We start from the raw sequence: 21,151 nt of genomic DNA, 5'->3' as shown, positions 1-21,151 counted from the left end.
TCATGTTTCGATTATGCTTATTATAGCTTATAGTGATCCGAACCTTATCTGAAGTAGGTGCTCCAACGTTATCTGAAGTTCTGAAGGTGCTTCTTCGTCCCTATTATGATCACGTCTTGGTCAAGTGCTGTCTCCCCAGAAGAATAACGTTGAACAACTTTAAGGATGAAGCACGTAGGATGATCTCAGTAAAAATCTCATTAGGCAAATAGGTATACGTGCAATATCCTATAACAAAAGTATACGACTAATACATATTCTTTTCGTGTTCTTAAAATTTTCGTATCTTTGAAATTGAGAGGAATAGTTAAAATGTTTTTTCTATGCAATTTATCAACAAACACAACCGCCCCACGCAATGGACATTATTGTTCATTGTGGAGAACATTTTCGATAGTAATTAATAGTAAAAATCTACTAATCAGACGAGCGAAAATGTTTGAAAAACGTGTAAACGGACATTTAATCGAAGATTTCCCACTGTTCGTAAGCGTTAGCTCGTAACGGTTGGCTGTCAAAGCGATGCGTTATAAAACGTCAAACAGTCATATGGGCGATAGAAACCAAAACAACTGTCGCCTCTTGTCATCTCTTTCTCTCGCTCGCTAGCGACTGCTTGTGTGGTTGAAATGACCGATATTGTTGTTGTGGCATAGAAAGAAGCTGTGGTATTGAAGACAGAAGGCACACACAAAAAAAAAAAAACCATCGCGAGAAAAGCAGTAAACGTAGGGGTTTCGGTGTAGCGAAACTTTACTTTCCATCCTTCCTTTCGATAGTGTACCCATAACGTAGTGATCGACAAATTACCACGGTTGCTTCCTCCAAAGTACCAGCCCTCATTACAGTGTCTAGAATGAGATGTAGTTGGAGACAATCGACAGGAAACACAAACGCAATATCTTTGGTGCATCGTTCTGATTTGGGTGGTTTCATTGCCACCATTGTTGCAAGGCACGTACAGCAGTGACGTCTAGGGTGGAAGTTTTCTTTAGCAAACACAACGCAATCTCTACGAACGGCATTATCTGCAAGGTGGAATGGCCGAAATCCGTGCAATGGAACATCCAACGCTAAAGGTAATTATTTCTCCTGTTTTCGATGCTACTTTTTTCTGGTGTTTAACGAACGAGATCCAAAATGGTATCACTACATTTGCGTCGCAATAGTGAGCTACAGCAATGGTTGCATCTGCTACAAAATGGATCTACATATTTCATTTGGGTTGGTAAAGCTGTTTAGGGTTGGGTGGGGAAACAAAATGGTTCATGCAGGACGACTCTGCACTTGTCAAATGCAATTTTAATCTTCGTTCCATTTTTGGCCCAAGCCTACTTCGTTAACTACCTTTACCTTGCACCCTCTGATTATCCGCAAACCGCACCCTTCTCCCGGAGGTTGGTGTCAGCTGTTCGTTTGTTTAGATGGAATAGTTGAGTGATGAAGTACATGATTAATTGTTTCCTGCCACACTGTTCCCTTATTGCTTGCACTGCTGTTATTAAAGAATTGCGATGTGTCTGTCTTTTACAGGTACCGTATGAAATTTTGAACAAGCGCTTCCGAATTGCCCAAAAAACTTTGGACCGCGAATTAAGCCAGATACAAAATGTGGCCTCGGAACTGGAGAAGGGTCTCACGGAAGGATCCGACAGTACAGAGATATCTCGTCTGCTGGGAGGAGTAGTCGAGCGACTGCAGGTTCTAAAGCGTAAAGCTGAGGAAAGCATTTCCGAGGAACTGTCAGCCGGATATGTCTGCAAGCGCCGGTTGGAGCATTTGAAGCAAAACGTGAACCCGCCAGTCGATGCGACGACACTAGAGCTGCAAGCAGCTGCCACGAACCAGTGGAAGAAGATACGTCTCGATCGGATGATTGTGGAGCATTTTCTGCGTCTCGGATACTACGACACCGCAGAACGGTTAGCCGAACGTAGTGGCATCCGTGACCTAACCAACCTGGACATCTTCCAGGTGACGCGCGAGGTAGAGCGCGATCTGGTGAATCGTTGCACGCTAAAGTGTATTGCCTGGTGCAACGATAACAAGTCGAAGCTGAAGAAGATAAACTCCACGATCGAGTTTCAGTTGCGCGTTCAAGAGTTCGTCGAACTGATCCGTGAAGATAAACGACTGTTGGCGGTGCGTCACGCACAGAAGTATTTCCCTGCGTTCGAGCACGAACAACTGAAGGAGATCCGCCAGTGTATGGCACTGCTCGCGTTTCCGGTGAGCACCGAAATCGAACCGTACAAAACCCTTTTCGATCCCCAGCGTTGGCACGATCTAGTATTGCACTTCCGGCTGGAGAACTATCGGCTGTTCCAGCTGCCGGCTCAATCGGTGCTGAGTGTTGCCGTGCAGGCAGGCATTTCAGCCTTGAAAACACCGCAGTGTTATTCATACACATCGAAAAACATGAACTGTCCGGTATGCCAGGAGAATGTGAACGAGATTGCCGAGAACTTACCGTTCTCGCACTGTGCCCAGAGTCGTCTGATTTGCAGGTAATTTCTTGATACGGCGCGGATGCTGTTTCGATATGAAAAGTCATTAAAAATATCATTATATTGTTTTCGTAGAATCACCGGCAAACCGTTGAACGAACACAACCTACCGATGATGCTGCCGAATGGGCAAATCTTTGGCCAGCAAGCCATCGAACAGATGCGTCGCGAGAACGACATGCTCGTTTGTCCGAAAACGAACGAAACGTTCCGTTCGCCAAAGATTGAGAAGGTGTTCGTGATGTAGTAGCATCACCAGGGCATCCTACGGCCGAACAGCTGCTTTGACATTCTGGAAGGTGGTAAATTTGGCTGGAGGACGTTACTCTACTATGTAAGCGAATTTTTTCACCTCCCGTTTGGGCGTTTTTTTCTTCTTCTTTTAACACGATTTATTTAGCGCTAGATATATGTAGTAGCTGGATGAGTAATATCGATAAATTTTCTTTTAATTTGAATTGCTTTCGATTTTAATGTAATTATGTATAATGGAATTATTGATGAAATAATATCTGCGGAAGCTAGAATAGCGAAGGAACGAAGATTCGCTTATTGATTGAATTCTTTTCTATGTGATCGATGCACAAGAAGAAGCCAAGTCAAACCAAAAATTTGATAACTTAAAATGTGTTTTTTTTTTTACTGATTTCATTTTGTTTTTGTTTTCCATGCAAGAATCATAATATCTGTTACAGCTCCCTCTCTTTTTTTATTTACATTGTTTTGTTGCATACTTGAACTAATCAGTTGTACTTTTACCAAGAATGTAAAAGTACTGCTAGACAGCACATGCGCCATTGTTGTGCTGGCCCATCGAATTGTAATTTTCAAACAAATTTTCTTTTAGTAATTAGTAATAAGTAAACGGAAACAAAAATTGTGTGATCATCTCTCAGCTACAAGTAAGACAATTTTCTTTTGACGCCTGCACTTGAAAGAGTACATTTGATCAATATCACCGATATTTGATATAATTTAAGCCTCAGCGTAATAGAGACGCCTATTAATCCACCATCAGATATATATATATAACGTAAAAAGGTGATGTCAATCTTGCACTATCGGCAACCTTTTCAGGCGAGCGATTTCGCTCAATGTTAATAAGGTAAAACGTACTCGTAAGAACATACCATGGAAGCAAAAACAAAAACACATGGCTAAAATCGCCTATGGGCAAAAGAGAAATATGCAGCAAGCAGGGAGATAGTGATGATAAGTTCAAATAAAACCGAATCACAGTCGATATCGCAACGACCAGAAGCAATTTTGCTAAGCCAGGCAAACCCGATACTATATTATGCATTGTCTGCTATCCTCGAAAGCACGACAGAACGAGTCAACGCAATACAATATAATTTTGCATGATAGTGTGCTATTGATAAGACGATTTGAAAGATGCCGCAAAGTGGATGATTATCATCGAGATTAAGAGTGACACTAATGGTTTGCTATATGATTTTCAATAAAAAAAATTATAAAAGGAAGAGAAAAACTTTTGAACAGTACAGAAGATAGTTAAAGACCGTCAGACAGGATTCCGAAACCGACCGTAACCAGCTGCTTATCAGATCTTTACCATGCGTCACAACAGCTCCAATCCTACTATCTCGTTAGAGATGTTATGTCAACTTACGATAACAGAGCCAAAGCAAATCTACATGACGTAATGAGCTCTTTTAATTACGCTATCCAGAACTGTTTGGGGATAAACAGGTGTAATGTACATGGGATTCTTCCTTTGAAGCTCTACAATATTTCATCTTCTTTGGGTCAAAATCAGCACCATTATTCCCTCTGGAGATTACAGAAAAGTGGAAGTGAAACAGTAAAGAAGTCTCTCAACAATATAGACCGATGTGTCAGTCGATACATGCTTTGAACAGCAGGCAATCTGCCCAATGGAACTCAGACGGGTGGACTGACAGACCTTCTGTAAACCTGAATTTCGAGGTCAAAAGCGGAATTCCAGTTGTTCATCAAATGATAACATGAAAACATCATTTCGATTGCAAGTATGATTTTTTGTACATGGTTGTTGTACACTACTTTTATTTAATAGTAATCTTTGTTCCAGTTATTTGTTCTTATTTTTTCCGCCTGACCATACTTTCCTCTTTTCTCTTTGCTGCTTTCCTTAATTTCATATACATTTGCTGTTGTAAGTTGTCCAGAAATGACTGTCAATGTCGTTGTTTTTTTGAAATAATTTTAAATGCACGAAATAGCAAAAAAACAGCAACAACTGAGCTTTTTAGCTTAAACTCTAATTAAGTGATAAGTATAGTAAGTATGCGTTGTTTGTTCGTATTTATTAAAATTACAACTTGCATCTGGCGCCACGGTCAGCACGCACCAATGAAGTTTCTTGTGTGCCTTTTTTTCTAAATATCAATCAACTACAACGACGCTATTATAAGAGCATAACAGGGCTGGTCGAGCTTCACACTATACTGGCCGGGTTGTGTATGACTAGATCGTATGTTCATGGGATTTGTTTCGAATGTGCTGTAGTGCGGCTTTTGTCATAACGACGAGCAACAACAGTCAACTCTTGCCACCACACGTTTCTCATTCCATTTTTTGTATGTTGTTCAACAGTCTGTGTGATTAGAAAATGTTTACAAAATTATTCCTTCCAAACAATGCCAAGTTGTCCTCATATTTGGAGCGTTGCTGTTGTTGCTGGAAATGGTGGTATTCCTCAAAGTAAGACAGCTGTGTAGCCGTCGGAAGTGACTTGAACGGATGATGGGTGGTTGTTGTGTTGGGATTGGTCTGGCTGGCCGTACTGGACATTGGCGCGCTGGAGTTGGATGCGGATATGGCAGCACGGTTGTAGTGATGGTTGTGGTGATGGTGATGAAAGCTGCTTGCATTTTGGTTGTAAAAGTACTGCGCTGCAGCAGCTGTTGCCGCTGCCGAGTGTGCGGCGAGATGATGGTGTCCCGATGAAACGGACTCGGCCAGTTGCTGGTGTTGGGCGTGTTGCTGTTGCTGTTGTTGCTGCTGGTACTGATGATGCTGGTAAGACTGGTAGGAATGGCGATGATAGTGTGGTGGTAAAGCATGTTGTGCCAGAATGCTGCTATGACCGACGGACGATGTGGATGATAGCTGCGACGTTTTTTGGTGTCAAGCAATCAGCGCTTGTCCGTTGTTACCATGGACACGCATGTGACGATTAAGGTTGCCAGACTGCGAAAATCTACCGATGTCAAGTAGAAGAAACAAAACGAACAGGTATGGTAAATTAGATTATAAGTTATTTTATTAAGTTATATTAAGAAAAAGCATGAAAAATAGTTTCGAAATACGCGCAAATCGATGGGGACATTCAATTACCCAAGAATTTTAACATATTTCATGCAGTTTGGTAAGGTCACTCCGATATTCATCCTTTGATGTTGTATGTAAACACATTCGATTCTACTATCCCGGAAGGTAGTTTTCTGACACCGTATTAGTGCCTGAGAGCCTTGTTGCATGGAACAAAGACCATGGGAGATCACTTTAGTGGACACCGCGGAACAAAGGTGTTCCGCGTTTCAGCGTTGAAAGTGTGGGGAGAAAACCTATCAGTTACCGAAAAGTTTTTTTTTTGGGGATGGAACTTGGGTATTACAAACATGTATTAGAGTTTAAATAATTTCGTGTATATATTATGTATGAGATGGGACTTATCATCAATTCCTTGTACAGCACCTGAAACGCAATTCCATACACGTAGAAATTGGACGATTATTCGTCTTTGTGGCCGATTTGTCTGCTATGGGCGAGGATGTTCATGAGTTTCTCTAATAATTTTCAATTTTTATTCCTCCTACTACCCATCCACTAAAAGGGTCTTTAAAAATACAATCCAACTAAACAGAAGATTAAAAATTATTTCTTAGTCCGGTGGGAAATCAAAAAAAGTTAAATGTTGTAGTGATTTCTTTTAATTTGTAGGTGATTTCATTTTAATGCTTCAAAGTGTATGAATCACCGAATTATTCGACTATGAATTGGTTTCCGCTTTTACTTTTAAATGTTCCTCATGTGAACGGCCAGGCCGTATCAAGTACAAATCCATGTCATGTCATGTACAATGCATGCAAAAAAGTCATGTAAAAAATCCTCTAAGTGTTGAATTTACAAAAAAGCAAATCATCAAACATGGAACAAAGGCTTTAACATATTTCGTATTCGTAAATATTGTACTGCGATATTCATTATGATGGTATGTTATGATTATGGTGTTATGAAAAATAATAGGTACATTTAATTAGATGATATCTCGAAATATGAAGAATATAAGGAACTCCAACAAATATTCTTCATAAAAGAAACGTTTAAAGAGATATTATCAGAACACTTAAAGAGGAAATTCAACAAGTGTGGAACACGATAACGACACATTGCATTGGTTTAAAATTATTTGAAAATTGAACTTGATCAAGGTATTATAAAAATAATTCAAATTATATTCGATACAAATTTTCGTAGAAAATATTTCTAGAAAGAAAAGAAAGTATTTCGTTTAGCAGCTTCAAAAACGACGTTTTCCTCGAAATCCTTGCCAAAACTTCCGGCTTGATGGATGATCGTTTATCAGATGTGTTGTGAAGCCAATTGTTTGAAAATATCGCAAGTGGAGACACGACATTTGAGGCAGCAACGTAAATTTAGGGTATAGAAAATATTGAGAAACGTACGTTCGGTACTAACCTTAAGAGACATAGTTTGCACTGGTACGGTTTTTCGCCACTGTGTATCCGCAGATGCTTCGTCAGCGTGGAACTGTCGGAGAATGCTTTCTTGCACGCCCGGCATCGGTACGGCCGTTCGCCAGAGTGCGTTCGCATGTGCGTCGTAACACTGGAGCTTTGCGAGAAGCGCCTATCACAAATGGGACACCGGAACGGTTTCTGGCCCGTGTGCGTGCGAACGTGTGCGGTCAGGTTGGCCGCCTGCGAGAAGCTTTTGTTGCAGTCCGGGCAGCGATACGGTCGTTCGCCCGAGTGTGTCCGCAGGTGCGTCTTCAGCGTACTCGGCCGTGCGTACGTCTTCCCGCACAGTCGGCAGAGGTTGGGTTTGTTGTCACCGCCGGCTGCACCATCACTGCCACTACCGCTACCATCCTCCTCGTCCTCATCTTCGCCGCCGGCCGTTGTCGGACGCTGGTCAACGGTGTCCACAAATCCCAGACCGAGCGAACGACTTTCGGCCTTCATCTTGAGGGCGGCCGCAAAACCGACGGATGCCGCCGCGGCAGCAACTGCGACGGCTGATGTTGTCGTTGCCGGTGGTGTGGTCTGCTCAACGGCCGCGCCAAAGTCCGGAGGGGTCGTACTCTTTGGTGGTGTACAGTCATTTGGTGAAACGGCAGCCGACACCGACTGCGTATGATGATGGTGATGATGGTGATGCTGCGACGGATGATGATGGGGATGGTGCGCATTGTGGTAATACTGTTGCTGCTGGAGCTGTTGTTGCTGCTGGTGAAAGTGTTGCTGCTGCTGCTGTTGCTGTTGTTGCTGCAGCTGATGATGGTGATGATGCTGTTGCTGCAGATGTTGCGATGCTTGTGGGAGGGGCTGTTTGTGGGGCGTAAGGGAGGACGAGCTGCGGGACGCATCGTGTCCGGGTGGCGGAGATATGGAACCGCTGGAGGGTGGTGGAGCTGGCGGTTGACTTTGGGGCCGAAAGTCTGCTGTGAAGGAGTAGGTCGTACCGGGTGGATACGGTACCGGACTGAGCAGTGGCGGGTAGAGCACATTTACCGAGGAGGCTGCATTTTGAGCGCCCCACTGCATCTGGGAGCACTGCATGGGGACGGAAGCTTCCGCACCGTAACCGTGCATCGTCATGTTCATGCTAACGTTGACGCTCATGCTTGGATAGATCGGTGGAGCCGTATGTTGTGCGCAGGACGAATCATAGTAGTTGGTGCTGTACGGACCGCCCGTTTGCGACTGCATCTGGTTGTAGTGCGCATGCGATCCGTGTCCATGGTGACCGGCGGGTGACAGCAACATTTGTGGATGGACGGTGTACGACAGTGAAGCTTGCGGCGTAGCAAAGTTCTGTCCCTGTCCGATGGGTGGCGGATCGGGACTTTGCTTCAGGACGGCGTGTTTCAGCGACAGCAATACATCCGCCACGTCGTGCGTTGGTCGCTCGGGTCTACTGGGGTGGAGGGTGAAAACAAAACGAATACCGGAAACGATTGGACATGGAAGCGAACGCTTGGTCGATGTGTGAAGATGTCTAGCGGTCATTAGGTGTTACTTACTTGTAGGAAGCACCACAAGGGGAAAAGGGAAACAAACTCGGTAACGGATCAATGTCCAGCGGAGGCAGGCCAGGAAATGTGCTCATGTCCTCGCTCCAGTAGCTGCCAAGGTTGCTTTGTGAGCTGTGTTTAAAAAAACGAAGGTTAAACATAGGCATTTAGTAAAATTAAATTAATTTGATGTGGAGTGAATCATTTTTATATCACTACTGCTGGAAGCTGTTCTTCTCCATGTCTTGTAATATTAGCAAAGCTCAATCGCGTATCTTTTCTCATGTGCTTTAACGCATGAACTGCCTATAACCACAGCAGATAGAAGCAGAAAAAAAATCTGTGATACATAATTTCTACCAGTTTTTCCTGTTTTTATGATCCACTTTCGAACTTCATTTAATCAGCACTGAATAAATTCCTCAACGTTCTAAGTCTGGCGGCCTGGCAAGTCCATAGACCAAAAGCCATTCATTGCATCGGATTCGCATGCCGATCGGTTTACAGTTTGAAAATTGCAACGCCGCAACAGGTAACCCGATAGCACCTTCTCACCGTGTGCACCGATCCTAAGCATCGGCGTCCGCACGATTCGGTGGGGCTTGCTGTTTTCCGCAGGAAAACAGGCACTCCCTCCTCCCACGGTACCAGATGCTGTGTGATTGTTTCACACAAACAACGGCACAGTGGAAAGTAGAGAAAACTGTATCGATGAAGAGATAATTAAAATGAAATGCTATTCCATCCAAAGCGGAAGGGACCTCAAAGGGGCAAAAGGAAATTCACACGGTTGGGAACAGAATACGAAAAATAGCCGCCACAAACAAATGGCCGCCGTGAAAACACTTATCGATAGAAACAACTCATCAGTGAATAAAACAGAGAGAGAGAGAGAAAATAAACTAAAGTAAAGAGTAAGGAATATCCGGACCCGGCCCGTCCATCCGTTTGACTGAGTCGATTCATTCACAACATAAGAAGCATATGCGGTTTACCAACTGAATGACATGTTTTATGTTGCTCATTTTTTCTCTTACCAACACATCACCATGATCAGCACACATCGAAGCAACCTTTTTGAAAGCACTCCAACAACGTAGGCTTTGGAACAAAAAAAGCTTCAAAAATGAGTTTCCCGCCCTTTTCGTACCATGGCCAACTCGGACCAAAAAGCCAAGCTTATGCAAAAATCATGGGGTCAAATTTTTTTATGTTTAAATGTACCTATGTTAATTTTTTTTCGTGTGTTTTTTTTTAGTTTGGTTTTGCCTGTTGAACCGATCCGCATTTGGAGCTGTGTTTTTAGTTCTTTTTCGCATCAATGTTTTACCTCAGTACACCGCTGTGGTCGAGACAGTTTCCGCAGTCGCTGAAATCCGATCCGTGCAGTCCCGCAAGGGGCAATGATGCTGCGTTCTCCTGACAGCTGGAACAGCCACTACCACCGCAGGACGATGGGCATTCCTAGAAAGACAGATGGGTAATACGCATGGGGGAGAACGGAGTTTAGAGGTAAGTAAGTGAGCGTATGGTGGTCAATATGTTGTCGCTACATAAATATACAATGGTATCTAAAAATAGATCCCATGTGAATGTGGACTGTTGCTGCTAGCAGCACTCTCCAACACGTTATGAATGAAGAAGGATTTCTATTTCTATTCAACCTGTATGTGCATAAAATATAAACAGATATTTTAAGTACAACCATGCTGCGAATTTATTTATATCTATGCTAGATAAAGTATAGAATATTACCATTTGAACTTTAATTTAACTTTAAAAATTTGTTAAATAATTTCATACAGAAAACTTAAGAAAACTAGTCAAAACTATTTTAGAGTATAAATTAACAAAAACAAAGCGAATAGTGATAAGGTCTAGGGGACTTTCAAGGCCATGCTTAAACCAGAATAGAAAGTTGTGGTACAAGTAAAGGTACATAATTCCATTCAAGACGAATGCACCTATTATTGTTAATGCATTTTATTCGTTTTTCGTAAAAAAAACCTCCCGAAGATAGATTTAGTTTCAGTCGCAGATAGATTTAGTTTTTTAGAAACAAATCCGAATACAAAAAATGGCTTTGCCTTGACAAAAAGTCACACATAGGAAATGGTACTGTAAAAATATTTGTTGATTTTTTTCATGGAAATTGAAGAACATCTCCAACAGGACGGTTGGACGATTTTTGGTGACGTCTAATCCCGAAAGTAGTTAGAGCTAGCAAAGGCAGAAGAATTTCGTCGTAATAACGTGCTATATGTATATTTGAGGAAATAGTCGAGATTAATGTAAAAGTTCGATAAGCGATCCAGATATCGGGCAGGTTACCGTAATTGGTTGAAAAGCACTCCACATATCGTAATTGAAATTTTATGAAATTATTGTTTTTAATATTAATTATTACTTAATAGCCAACAGGGTTCGAAGCCTCGGGTTCGAGATTAACCAAAATCAAATTGACGGTGGCACCCTGACCACTCTTTTAACAACTCCTGACTTACGAAGGGGTGACGTACAGATAGTCACCTATCTGACTTCTGAAGTCGTCCAAAATTTCAACCTGTGTTGTGTCAAAGGTCACCACCGAAGTGAAAATTGATGTTGAGATACGCACTAGTCCAACTGGACTTTCCACAATCTGAAGAATTTTCTCCAATCTGCCTCTGAGGCATTTACTTCGTCTAAAACAGACGAAACCCACTCAAGGAGGATTCAACTGCTACGTAACGCAAAAAATTGAATTTTTTACCCCCTCCCTTCCTATCGTAACAAAACGTAACGCTGGAAACATCTCCCCTCTATTATTTAATAACAACACCACCCTCCTCCCACCCATCCTGTCACAAAAAATAAAAAAGTACTTTTAACAGGTTTTGTCATGCCAATGGACCTGTCCGATCGTATCACAGTGATTTATTGAAAATTACACAGATATTTTGCTTTATTTGTATGTAACTAAGATAATTTTAAAATAAAAATTTACAAAAAGTTTTTTTACATTTCCAAAACATGACCGTTCCGTGGTCAGATCTGCTAGAAAAAATACTTTGTTTCGACAAGCGGCCAGTTTCATCATTTGAAATAACAGGAGAGCATCCCACAAACAGGCAATGCACCCAGCTGCTCCCAGCTGTGGCGCGCATCTCTTGCGCTAAAACAGGGGATATGCGCCGCTACCGCGGCCTATGGAAACATTCTGAAAAAAAAAATACTTTCGGTAATGTCCAAGATTATACATCCCCAAATTGCTTAGGTACTATTTCTCGCGTTTAATTATTTTCTGTACATGTTGTGGCTATAGTACCAACAATGTAAACACATGTTTTGAAAGATTATTTTTTCAGCATTATGGGAAAAAACACGGAACCTACACGTGCCATTAAAAAATGTCAAGAATCAAAATACACACAATTTTGTATTTATACGCTTACAAATACACTACAGGATCTCTCAGACGATGAAATTAGTAGTATAAAAAGATTTTTACGCGATAAAACAGGCTTTGAAACTGCTTGTGATTTTGAAAGATTTTTAATATGATGATACCTCAGTGGCGGATAAACCTACGGGCGGTCGCCAGGCGCTCAGCCGTTTTGGGAGGCCTCGCCGATCGGGGATCCTCTCCACGATCAGCAGTTTAGAAATCGGTAATTGCGGCGTATTTGTTTCGAATGTGTGGGGCATTGTTTCCCCCACCCCCTCCCTCCCAAGGCAAGGCATATAAAAAAGTACTATAAAGTACTACTATATACTAGTACACTTTCACACGTACTTCTCTTCACTTGGATTATCGACCTTAAAGGTTACATTGCTGGCATACTAGACTTACTTTATCACTTTACTAGTAAGTCAGTCCTTGCTACGGCTGGACGGTCCGGATGGGATTTGATAGCCGTTCCTGGCGTGTGGATCCAGCGCCGTTTATCACATTCACACACGACATACACGACATACACGGCATTTAACCGTATTGTGACATCTTATCATAGTTATGTACTATTATGTATGTATTATATACTAAGGACAATGCTACAAGCTGACGAGTTCTATGAGGTACGATGAACACACTATCGTATAACGAAGTAGACTCGCCAGGCTCTGGTGGGCTGATAAAGTCATTCCAATGACACCAGAAGACGCATCGCGTAAAGTCCTTTTGGATCGTCCACATGAAAAAATGGAGGAGTGGTAGATCCAATCAGAGATGGAGTGGTGGCGTTGATGTGTCTACCAGAAAGGCCGGAATAATGGATTACCACCCTATACGTTTCAGATCAAGAACATAAGCGTTGATGTCACCCACGCCAGGTTCCGGAAAATAATTGAAGAATCAGCAAAAGGGAAATTGTCTTCAGGATTTATTTAGATTTAAAATTTGGTTACAAAATGTCTTCCGAAAGTTGCTATTTAGATCCAAAGGTATCATAGGAAGGAGTGAATACTCTTAATTTTCGTGATATGTGAGCAGAAGATTTTTTCGACTCAACCACAAACGGAGTATCTTCTCATAAAATGTTTAGAGCAAAACGGAGGGTCAAATGTTCGTCAAGGTCACGAAGAAGATTACCCAAATTCTTAAATGTACTTTTTAATTAGCTTCCTGACAATTGTACTAAGATCGCGCTGCAGAACAAAGATGCATTTGTGTTCCATGCTGAATAAAGTTAAATTTCAAGGTTAATTTGTTTCATTCAAATATGCTTCTTATAATTTTTTTCATTTTCATTAAAAAAGTAACTTTTCCGTCCTTGTAAAAAGGACGGAAAATTATATTTTAACACAATAAGCTGCACTTTGGAAATGAAAAATTTCAAAAAATCATCCGACCGCTTCCACAACTTGTACTTGTCAGACGGAACAAAGGTTTAAAGAAAAAGTATGTAAGCATATTTTCCAGTGCTACTCGCATTTTTGATCAAAACATTGATCTCATCTGTAAAATGGCACAACACTTTTGAACAGAGAACAAAGATGAGGCAAGTTGAGCAGGTAAACATTTATTGGGCACCAGCAACCACATCAAATGTTTTTCTAACCGACTTGGACCGTCTTTTTCTTGGTCAGCCTGGCTTGAATTGCCAAAGAAGTGTCTACCATACCAATGAGGGATTTCCGTTTTCCATTTGAACACGATCGGCGCCAATCGCCAGATGTGCCAGAATCTTTTAAAATTTTCCGAGATCGTATCCGGCCGACGTGAAGTGTTTGACGATGGCTGATTTTATTGTTGACCCGAATGGGATAAACGATTTTAGCAATTATACATACATCGACTACTAATAAGGTTGGCCAACTAGTGCAGGTTACAGGCTAATCATACAAAAAATCAGACAAATTTGTCACTTTTTCTTAATCCGTACATTTTGCATGTATTTTATGTCCTGACATTTAAATTAAAATATTTGTCAAATTAGAGATAGTCCAAAAAGTCATTTTTATTTCCATCGAGAAAGAGAGAAGAAGTGAAAAGCGTGATTAAAATGTAAATTTTATTATTTCATGTAAAACTGTGGTGGGATATTGCTAAACCGGTTTCAATTAACTAAAAAAATTAAAAGAAAAATATAAACATAATCATTTGTGCTTCTTTGCCCGAGGAGATTAATTTATAAACAAAAAAAACAACATAAAATACGCAAACATTCTTTCCCGTCGATGGTTTCGTATGGAACAAAAAATATCTTCTACCGGCGGCTTACGTTCTCTGTATTGCGTAAATCGTTCACTCGCGACACGTGCATTCCACATTCGATAATGGCAAATGAGCTTTACCATCCAACCTGCCATCCAACTCCAACGTGAAACGGACACTGCCACAAGTAGTACGCCCAACAAAACAGATTTATTTGTCGCCATGCAGTCGGTTATAAATGGACAAATATTCGCAAAAGCTTCGCTCGTTCGCCGCGCAAGTTCCTTCGTACATTTCCAGGAACAAACGCTCGCCGGTTTGAAATATAATCTTGTTATAGAACGAGAAAAAGGACATGCCATCACGTGACGCAGTCAATTTTCGTGACGCTGGTCACTTAGGCTGGCGCTTAGCGATATGTAACACTGTAACGGCACGACAGCGTAATTTTCCATTCAGCCATTTGTGTTGTTGTAGTGCACACTTTGCCAAAAGTCGGCACCGATCAGGATGATGATGAGCTGGCACGCAGAAAACGGTTTGATTTACTTAAACCCAGCTCACCCAGCAAGCATTGGCCCCCATCGGTAGTGCTAAGGCTATTAGGGACGGTGTCTTCGATGGTGGTACAATGTATCAACATGATGTAAATTTGTTTTTGTACCGACGGAAACATTACACAACATTTCGTTATACAACCATCGTGTGAGTACATCATTTCAAAGCACTAGCATTTTGCTAAATAAATTATTAACTTTATGTACCCAACCTTGAGCTTAATCCTAAGCTAAGCTTTGGAACCCCAATTATTTACAAAAGTGCACTATGGACGAGAAATTGATCGATTGATTGATTGAAAGTTTACAATAGTTCACATTAAGAGAAAATTCCTCTAACAGACATTGGAACTAAAACTAAAGGATGTTAAGCAGTTAGCCAAATGGACTTCAATTGGACCTTTAATTTTCTTTTGAAGTTACTGCGTTTTTCAGGCAATTTTCATTTCTTTTTTTACTTTGTTCGGGTGATAAGCAGCGAAGACTTGAATTTTGGTTTGATACATTAGATGTCCTCAAAGGAAAAATTCAGGCGAGTTAAAATCTGGGGGAGAATTCTGCTAACCATATCAAGAAATCGACAATAATTATTCTCCACGCGCTAATCAACTCTCAATAGCCATGCCAAACGTTAACATGGCGCAAAGTTCGATCTTTTGGTTACTTAATAATTCCAAATTTTAGTTGGTACACGCTTTATTTAATTTAATTTAGATTGTCAAAGATGCTGTGATACTACATTTAAGTTTGAATAACCGATGTTGTTGGTTTAATTTAGCCACAATACTTTGCTGTGACTGCGCATTTGGTCGGCGTAAATAGTAGAATTTTTTTTTTTTGAAAATTATAGCTTTAAATTTTTTCACCTTTTTGAGAGAGTCAAGTGGATTACTACCAAATTTTACTGGACCTATGTTAAACATGGCATGGTTTAAAAAAATGTTTGAAAGCTTTTGAAGGAAGTTACCGCTTATTCTTGAAGTGAGGCATATTTTTGTGTTTTAGTATGATAGCTCATATTCGCTGAAGATTTCAATAAAAAAATGGCTTTCTATTATGACATTACAGTTCCTGCCATTTCGCCGCAAATGTTCGCAATATGGCTCAAGACTGTGTTGAGTAGTGCACCTGCCTTCATTAACCAATGTTGATCCGCATCTCGGGATGCTGTAATAGCGGGGCAAATACACAGATTATCAGTAAAAAAAATATTCGATCAATCGGAATAAACACGTATACAATTAAAGAAACCATTGTATAGATTGTAAGCCGTTGTTGTTAGCTTTCCCAACGATGGTAAAGATGGTATACAGGATGGATATGGTAAAGATGCACTTTTTCAATGAAACAAGCTAGAGTTGTTATTTTCCGCTTGCGAATTGTTTAAGTTGTTGTTTTTACAAAAACGATAAGAATTATAGGTCAGTTTGGTGACACGTTTTAACAGTTGTTCAGTCAAGTAGCAGATTTGACGATAAGCGGACTAAACGGCCGCTGGGGGCCTCGTGCTCGCAACTGTATAAAATCAGAACTATTTTCTCAATCCAATGCTTTCACTGGGGTCATGTTTGCTTTCCCGCTCAGGGTCCCACACATCCGCTTAGGATGTCCCCCCGAAATGTAAAGCCGCCACTAGTTCAGTCTAGAACCAATGATTCCAAAATGTTAGATAGTACTAATATTCGATATTAAAAATGTCTTCCTAATTTTCCACTATTGTTCCATAATGTATACTAATGCCATAATTTATGATACAACCATATATGAGTAATTTGACCTAGAATCTTAGCAGCATTTAGTCTTGATTGATTTTTACAGGGTCCGATTAAATAGTATTGGTTTAGGACCCCGATATTACGAGAATTTGTAGAGACGCAGATTTTCAAACTTAACAGCTCAATGATTTTATAACACAAACTTCAAGAAAAAAAGAGAAAAATGATTGATAATGACTATCAACCCAACCAAAGAAATTTGTTACAATTTACAATTTTTTAGAGATTTTCTTTTAAAAAAAGGGAATTCATTACACGCCGAAAAATGGATCTTCATTCTATTACTATCAGGTATACATGAAATTGCAACGAAATTCGCCATTCAAGGATATTCAAGATACAAGATTTTTCTTTGTATATTTTTACATTCCGCTATAAAAGTTAGCGTTGAAAACTTCCTGTATAGTGCGCAGTGATCGACTAAACAAATATGTCTCAGTTATCAATTATTGGACAATTAGTGATCATAAATATCCAAAATAATGTAATTTACAATTAAATTAAATTGAATCGAATACAATTCTTCTTATAACTGCTACTACCTTGAAAGTGTATTGATGAAACACTAATGAATGAATTGAATTGATTTAAAAAAATGTATGTATTTCATGCTTAGGCAAGAAAAATATTTACAAACTAATAAGTACGTCTAATCGTCTGATCGTCTGATAATCCGTTCAGCACAACACTACACATAATTTTACACCGAAAACCAATGCACAACGTACTGCAGGTAATTCTACAACTCTACCAACATATGTAACCAACCGAGCGTATTATAAAAAACCACACACTTGTTTGATCTTCATATAGAGAGCACCAATCGTAATATTGTTTCCGATTAGTAAGTATTGTACAGTGGAATATTTCGAAACTGTTTGCAAACGATTCGCACTTTTACACTTTTACTCCAGTGAACAATTTCTATGCTCCACACTCACTAGCACAAACAATATTCCATCGAGTTGATCGCAACAGCGGGGAACCGTTAAAACGATGCGTAACGGTGAACCACATCCGAATGACTAAAACTGGTGATGTTTCGGTCAAAAAGCGGGATGCTGCGATTCATAACAATAATTGTAAAATTTCATTTTATTACGAACCGGGTGAATTATGCAAACGGTGAAAGCATTTTACTTTCCTTTCCGCGGCTCGGTGTGCGTAAAGAGGACAGAACCAGCAAACAAACCCATTCCGTTTCTGTATGAATGTTACGGCATTAGCACGAGCATCGCAATTCGTGCTTCCCTGCGTGTCCTGCGCGATTCTTGACGGATGCTGCCGGATGATGGGACCCCAAAACAAGATGGGCAAGGTGATGAAAATTTCATCGCATAACGGACGACTTACCTGGGGACTGTCGAGGGGCATCCCGAAGAGGGGATTGTTCGGCACATAGCCCGTTTCCGGCTCCATGGGAGTGCTATCCGTACTCCCACATGATATGTACATGGCTCCACCTTCGTGTATTTGATTGAACTCTGCAAATGGACAAAAGGAAAAGCAAAAACCCATTTAGATTACAGCACATTCCGTTCGGTGAAGCAATTCCTCATTTAAGTAAACATTTTTCTCTCCACCACACACGCACAGGTAACGGAGACATCTTATGTTGTTGATGCTCCCCAACAGGGATGATGGTTGAACGCATGCGCTCTAACGCTTTATGCCTCTATGAGTGCATGCTTCTAAAGAGGAATTATTCGTATACTATTCCTGTGTTGAGAAAAAGATTACGTACTTCCTACCGTCTACCATATATTTACTATAAAAGAACATCATTTTATATCCCACAACAATATCGTTACAATATTTGAAAATTATTCCAAATAATTCTTTAATTTTGTCCACCGTTTCATCAATAAAATTGCAAAAAAAAGCAAAAACAATCGATACAAAATTTTTGGGATAGCAATTAAACTAACAACAATAAAAACCCACAAATCCTTATTGTGGCGAAGTGTGTTACGAATTTAATTTTGCACAGCGAACCCTGCTTCGAACACGCCCCTTTCATCAGAAAAGGGGGCGTAGCTTGTACAGCTGCAGCGCGTCGCGTTATCAAGTTTGCTGCGATTTTATCATTTCTTTGCTATAAATTTGATTTGAAACTATTTTTTATTATTTAGAAGATGCCTGTATGTGCGAAAGTTTGAAAATGATCAACATTTATACAAAACAGTTAAGTAGAATTTTTTCTGTGGTAAACAGAATCACGGGAGGCAAAGACTTGATGTTGTTGAGTTTTGTGAGATATTTTAATGAATTTTAATGTTTTTAAACAGCTTTATTTTTCTTACTGATTTACACATTACGCACTGGTTTATAAACAAGTTAAATAAAGATTAAATAATGGGAAAACAAACATTTAAATTCTTTTAAAAACTTTTTAAAAGTTATAATAATCGAAAACGCGATTAAATTTAAATTCTTGTTTAGATGGCAATCAAAAATCATTAAACTACAGTTATTTAATTTGTAAAATTTTCATGTTTTAAAAGGCAAAGTTATTTAATAACAATGTAACTATAAAATAAGCCGGGTTTGTTAGTACTCCTACTAATTCATTATTAATTTGTATCAAAAAAAATAATTAAGTTGGTTGAATTTATACGAAGTGATAAATGATAAAAAAAGGATGTAAAATCAAATTGTAAACTGTTCGTTTTGTTTGTTTAAAAAGCCTAATTAAAACCTAACTGCCAACAAACATACCACTTTATTAGTTTTGTATTTCTAAGTAATATGTAGCTTTTTAAATTTATTTTTAAACATGTGTAGTAAACGCTTCGCTGAACGGTTTTTAAAATGAATAATTAGCTAGACTGATACAATAAAATTATGTTAAACAAAAGAATTTTTTTCCCATTTTTAACCAAAAACAAACTAAACGCCTTTGACTGCTTGCAGTATATAAACCGGTGTTTTTAATTGTTGCATTTGTTTTACACTTTCACCAAAATTCAAACAAATCTTTACAAACAAAGAATTATACTAACCCAGAGTGAACGCGTTACTGTGGCCGTCCGTGTGTACCATCCAAAAAGCTCCCACACACACACAAACACACGCACACGAACTGGTCCACCGCCAACACAAATAAGTAAAACAATTGCCAGCAAGTGAAACAAACGCAAAAAGAATTGGATTGTATTGTAGTCACAATCCCAACATTAACAGCACACAGTAAACGGGTGGTAAATCATCGTGCGGAAAACAAGATTAATCCCGGGGTATAGCACCGTAAATCGTACGTCGGAAATCAACCGAACAGTAAGTATCATAATTCACTCGCTTTCACTCGCATCCACCGGTCGGCGAATCGCATCCTGGGCCGCTTTAATGCTGCCACGCCACCACACAAAGGCACCCGAGATTCAACTGCAATCACTGGCGGTTGATCGCTTGTAGCGCTGTAGCTTCCTTTTTGCAGCAAATGCACTTGCACTTGCACCTGCACTTTTCTATGTTGCTGCTTTTCTATGTCGTCGATCGTACGGGAAGTGCATTCATTCAATATGCCGTTTTGAACGTTGTGCATTTGTTCGATCATTGGCATCGCGTCAGAGGGCACGGGGGAAATATCCTCTTATACCACCAGCCTGTGCTTTGCCCTGGAACATCATTGAACTTTTTTTGTTTTTTTGCCCAAAAAACTTGTTGTGCACTTGTACCAGCCAGGGGGGGAGAAATATTTTACACTATTTAAACGGTAACTTTAACTGTTGTACGCGGTAGCGGTAACGGTAAAGGAAAGTGTGAAAAGGTATGCAAGGATGCCAGGGTAGTAGGTGTATGAATACGGTAGAAAAATACGATCAAACTCGAAGCGCCTAAAATGACAACAGAAGACGACGACGACGACGTCGATACACTCGGAAGGACGGTATGGTAAGGACTGAAGGATGAGTTTGGTACGATGAGCTGTTGGAAAACTTTCCGTAAACTATCCCTTACAAACCGGACGGACACGCTGGTTCCCCGTGTGTTCCACTCCACTCTCTCGTACACTCGCCTGAAGCCACACCGCATCGATCGGATAGGCTGACTGGCTGACTGGCCCGAGTGTTTCCAAACGCGTCCCTGCTTTTTTCCCCCTCTCTGCTGTTAACAATGACGAAACAAACAGGAACCGAACGTAAAACAAGGAAGGAAACAGTGTCAGATCCCTTCCATCCGACCGAACAGAGCATTAGCCAACCAACGAACGATGGACTGCTGCTGCTGCTGCTGCTTTGCACACTTTCCACAACCCCAAACATAACATGTGACGAAACAAACAAACTAAAAAAAAAAAAGATATTCGAAGAGCAACAGAAAACCCCCTGCCGGCCATCATGTGCTACGCGCACTCAAACACACCAACAGACCACTTCCATCTTCATTTTAATTCCCTCAACAACCAGTGG

General features: G+C 40.4%; 2 protein-coding genes across 2 annotated transcripts; one reads left to right on the top strand and one right to left on the bottom strand.

Annotated features, from left to right (window-relative positions):
• The first annotated feature begins 583 nt into the window (after positions 1 to 583).
• LOC125760809 (E3 ubiquitin-protein transferase MAEA) lies at positions 584 to 3,999 on the top strand. The gene is made up of 3 exons (XM_049421327.1): positions 584 to 1,079; positions 1,534 to 2,507; positions 2,583 to 3,999. Exons 1-3 carry the CDS (start codon positions 1,041 to 1,043, stop codon positions 2,752 to 2,754), a joined length of 1,185 nt encoding a protein of 394 aa, XP_049277284.1. The 5' UTR covers positions 584 to 1,040; the 3' UTR covers positions 2,755 to 3,999.
• A 521-nt stretch (positions 4,000 to 4,520) lies between these two features.
• On the bottom strand, positions 4,521 to 20,797 carry LOC125760791 (protein glass-like). Its single transcript, XM_049421302.1, has 6 exons — positions 19,742 to 20,797; positions 18,093 to 18,223; positions 10,103 to 10,236; positions 8,782 to 8,904; positions 7,215 to 8,675; positions 4,521 to 5,712 (listed from the first exon to the last, which is right to left on the bottom strand). Exons 1-6 carry the CDS (start codon positions 19,779 to 19,781, stop codon positions 5,640 to 5,642), a joined length of 1,962 nt encoding a protein of 653 aa, XP_049277259.1. The 5' UTR covers positions 19,782 to 20,797; the 3' UTR covers positions 4,521 to 5,639.
• Between the last annotated feature and the right edge of the window lie 354 nt (positions 20,798 to 21,151).

This window comes from Anopheles funestus, chromosome 2RL, assembly GCF_943734845.2.
Source record: "Anopheles funestus chromosome 2RL, idAnoFuneDA-416_04, whole genome shotgun sequence".
In the NCBI taxonomy this organism is placed as follows: domain Eukaryota; kingdom Metazoa; phylum Arthropoda; class Insecta; order Diptera; family Culicidae; genus Anopheles; species Anopheles funestus.
This window is presented reverse-complemented; position numbering and strand designations above follow the sequence as displayed.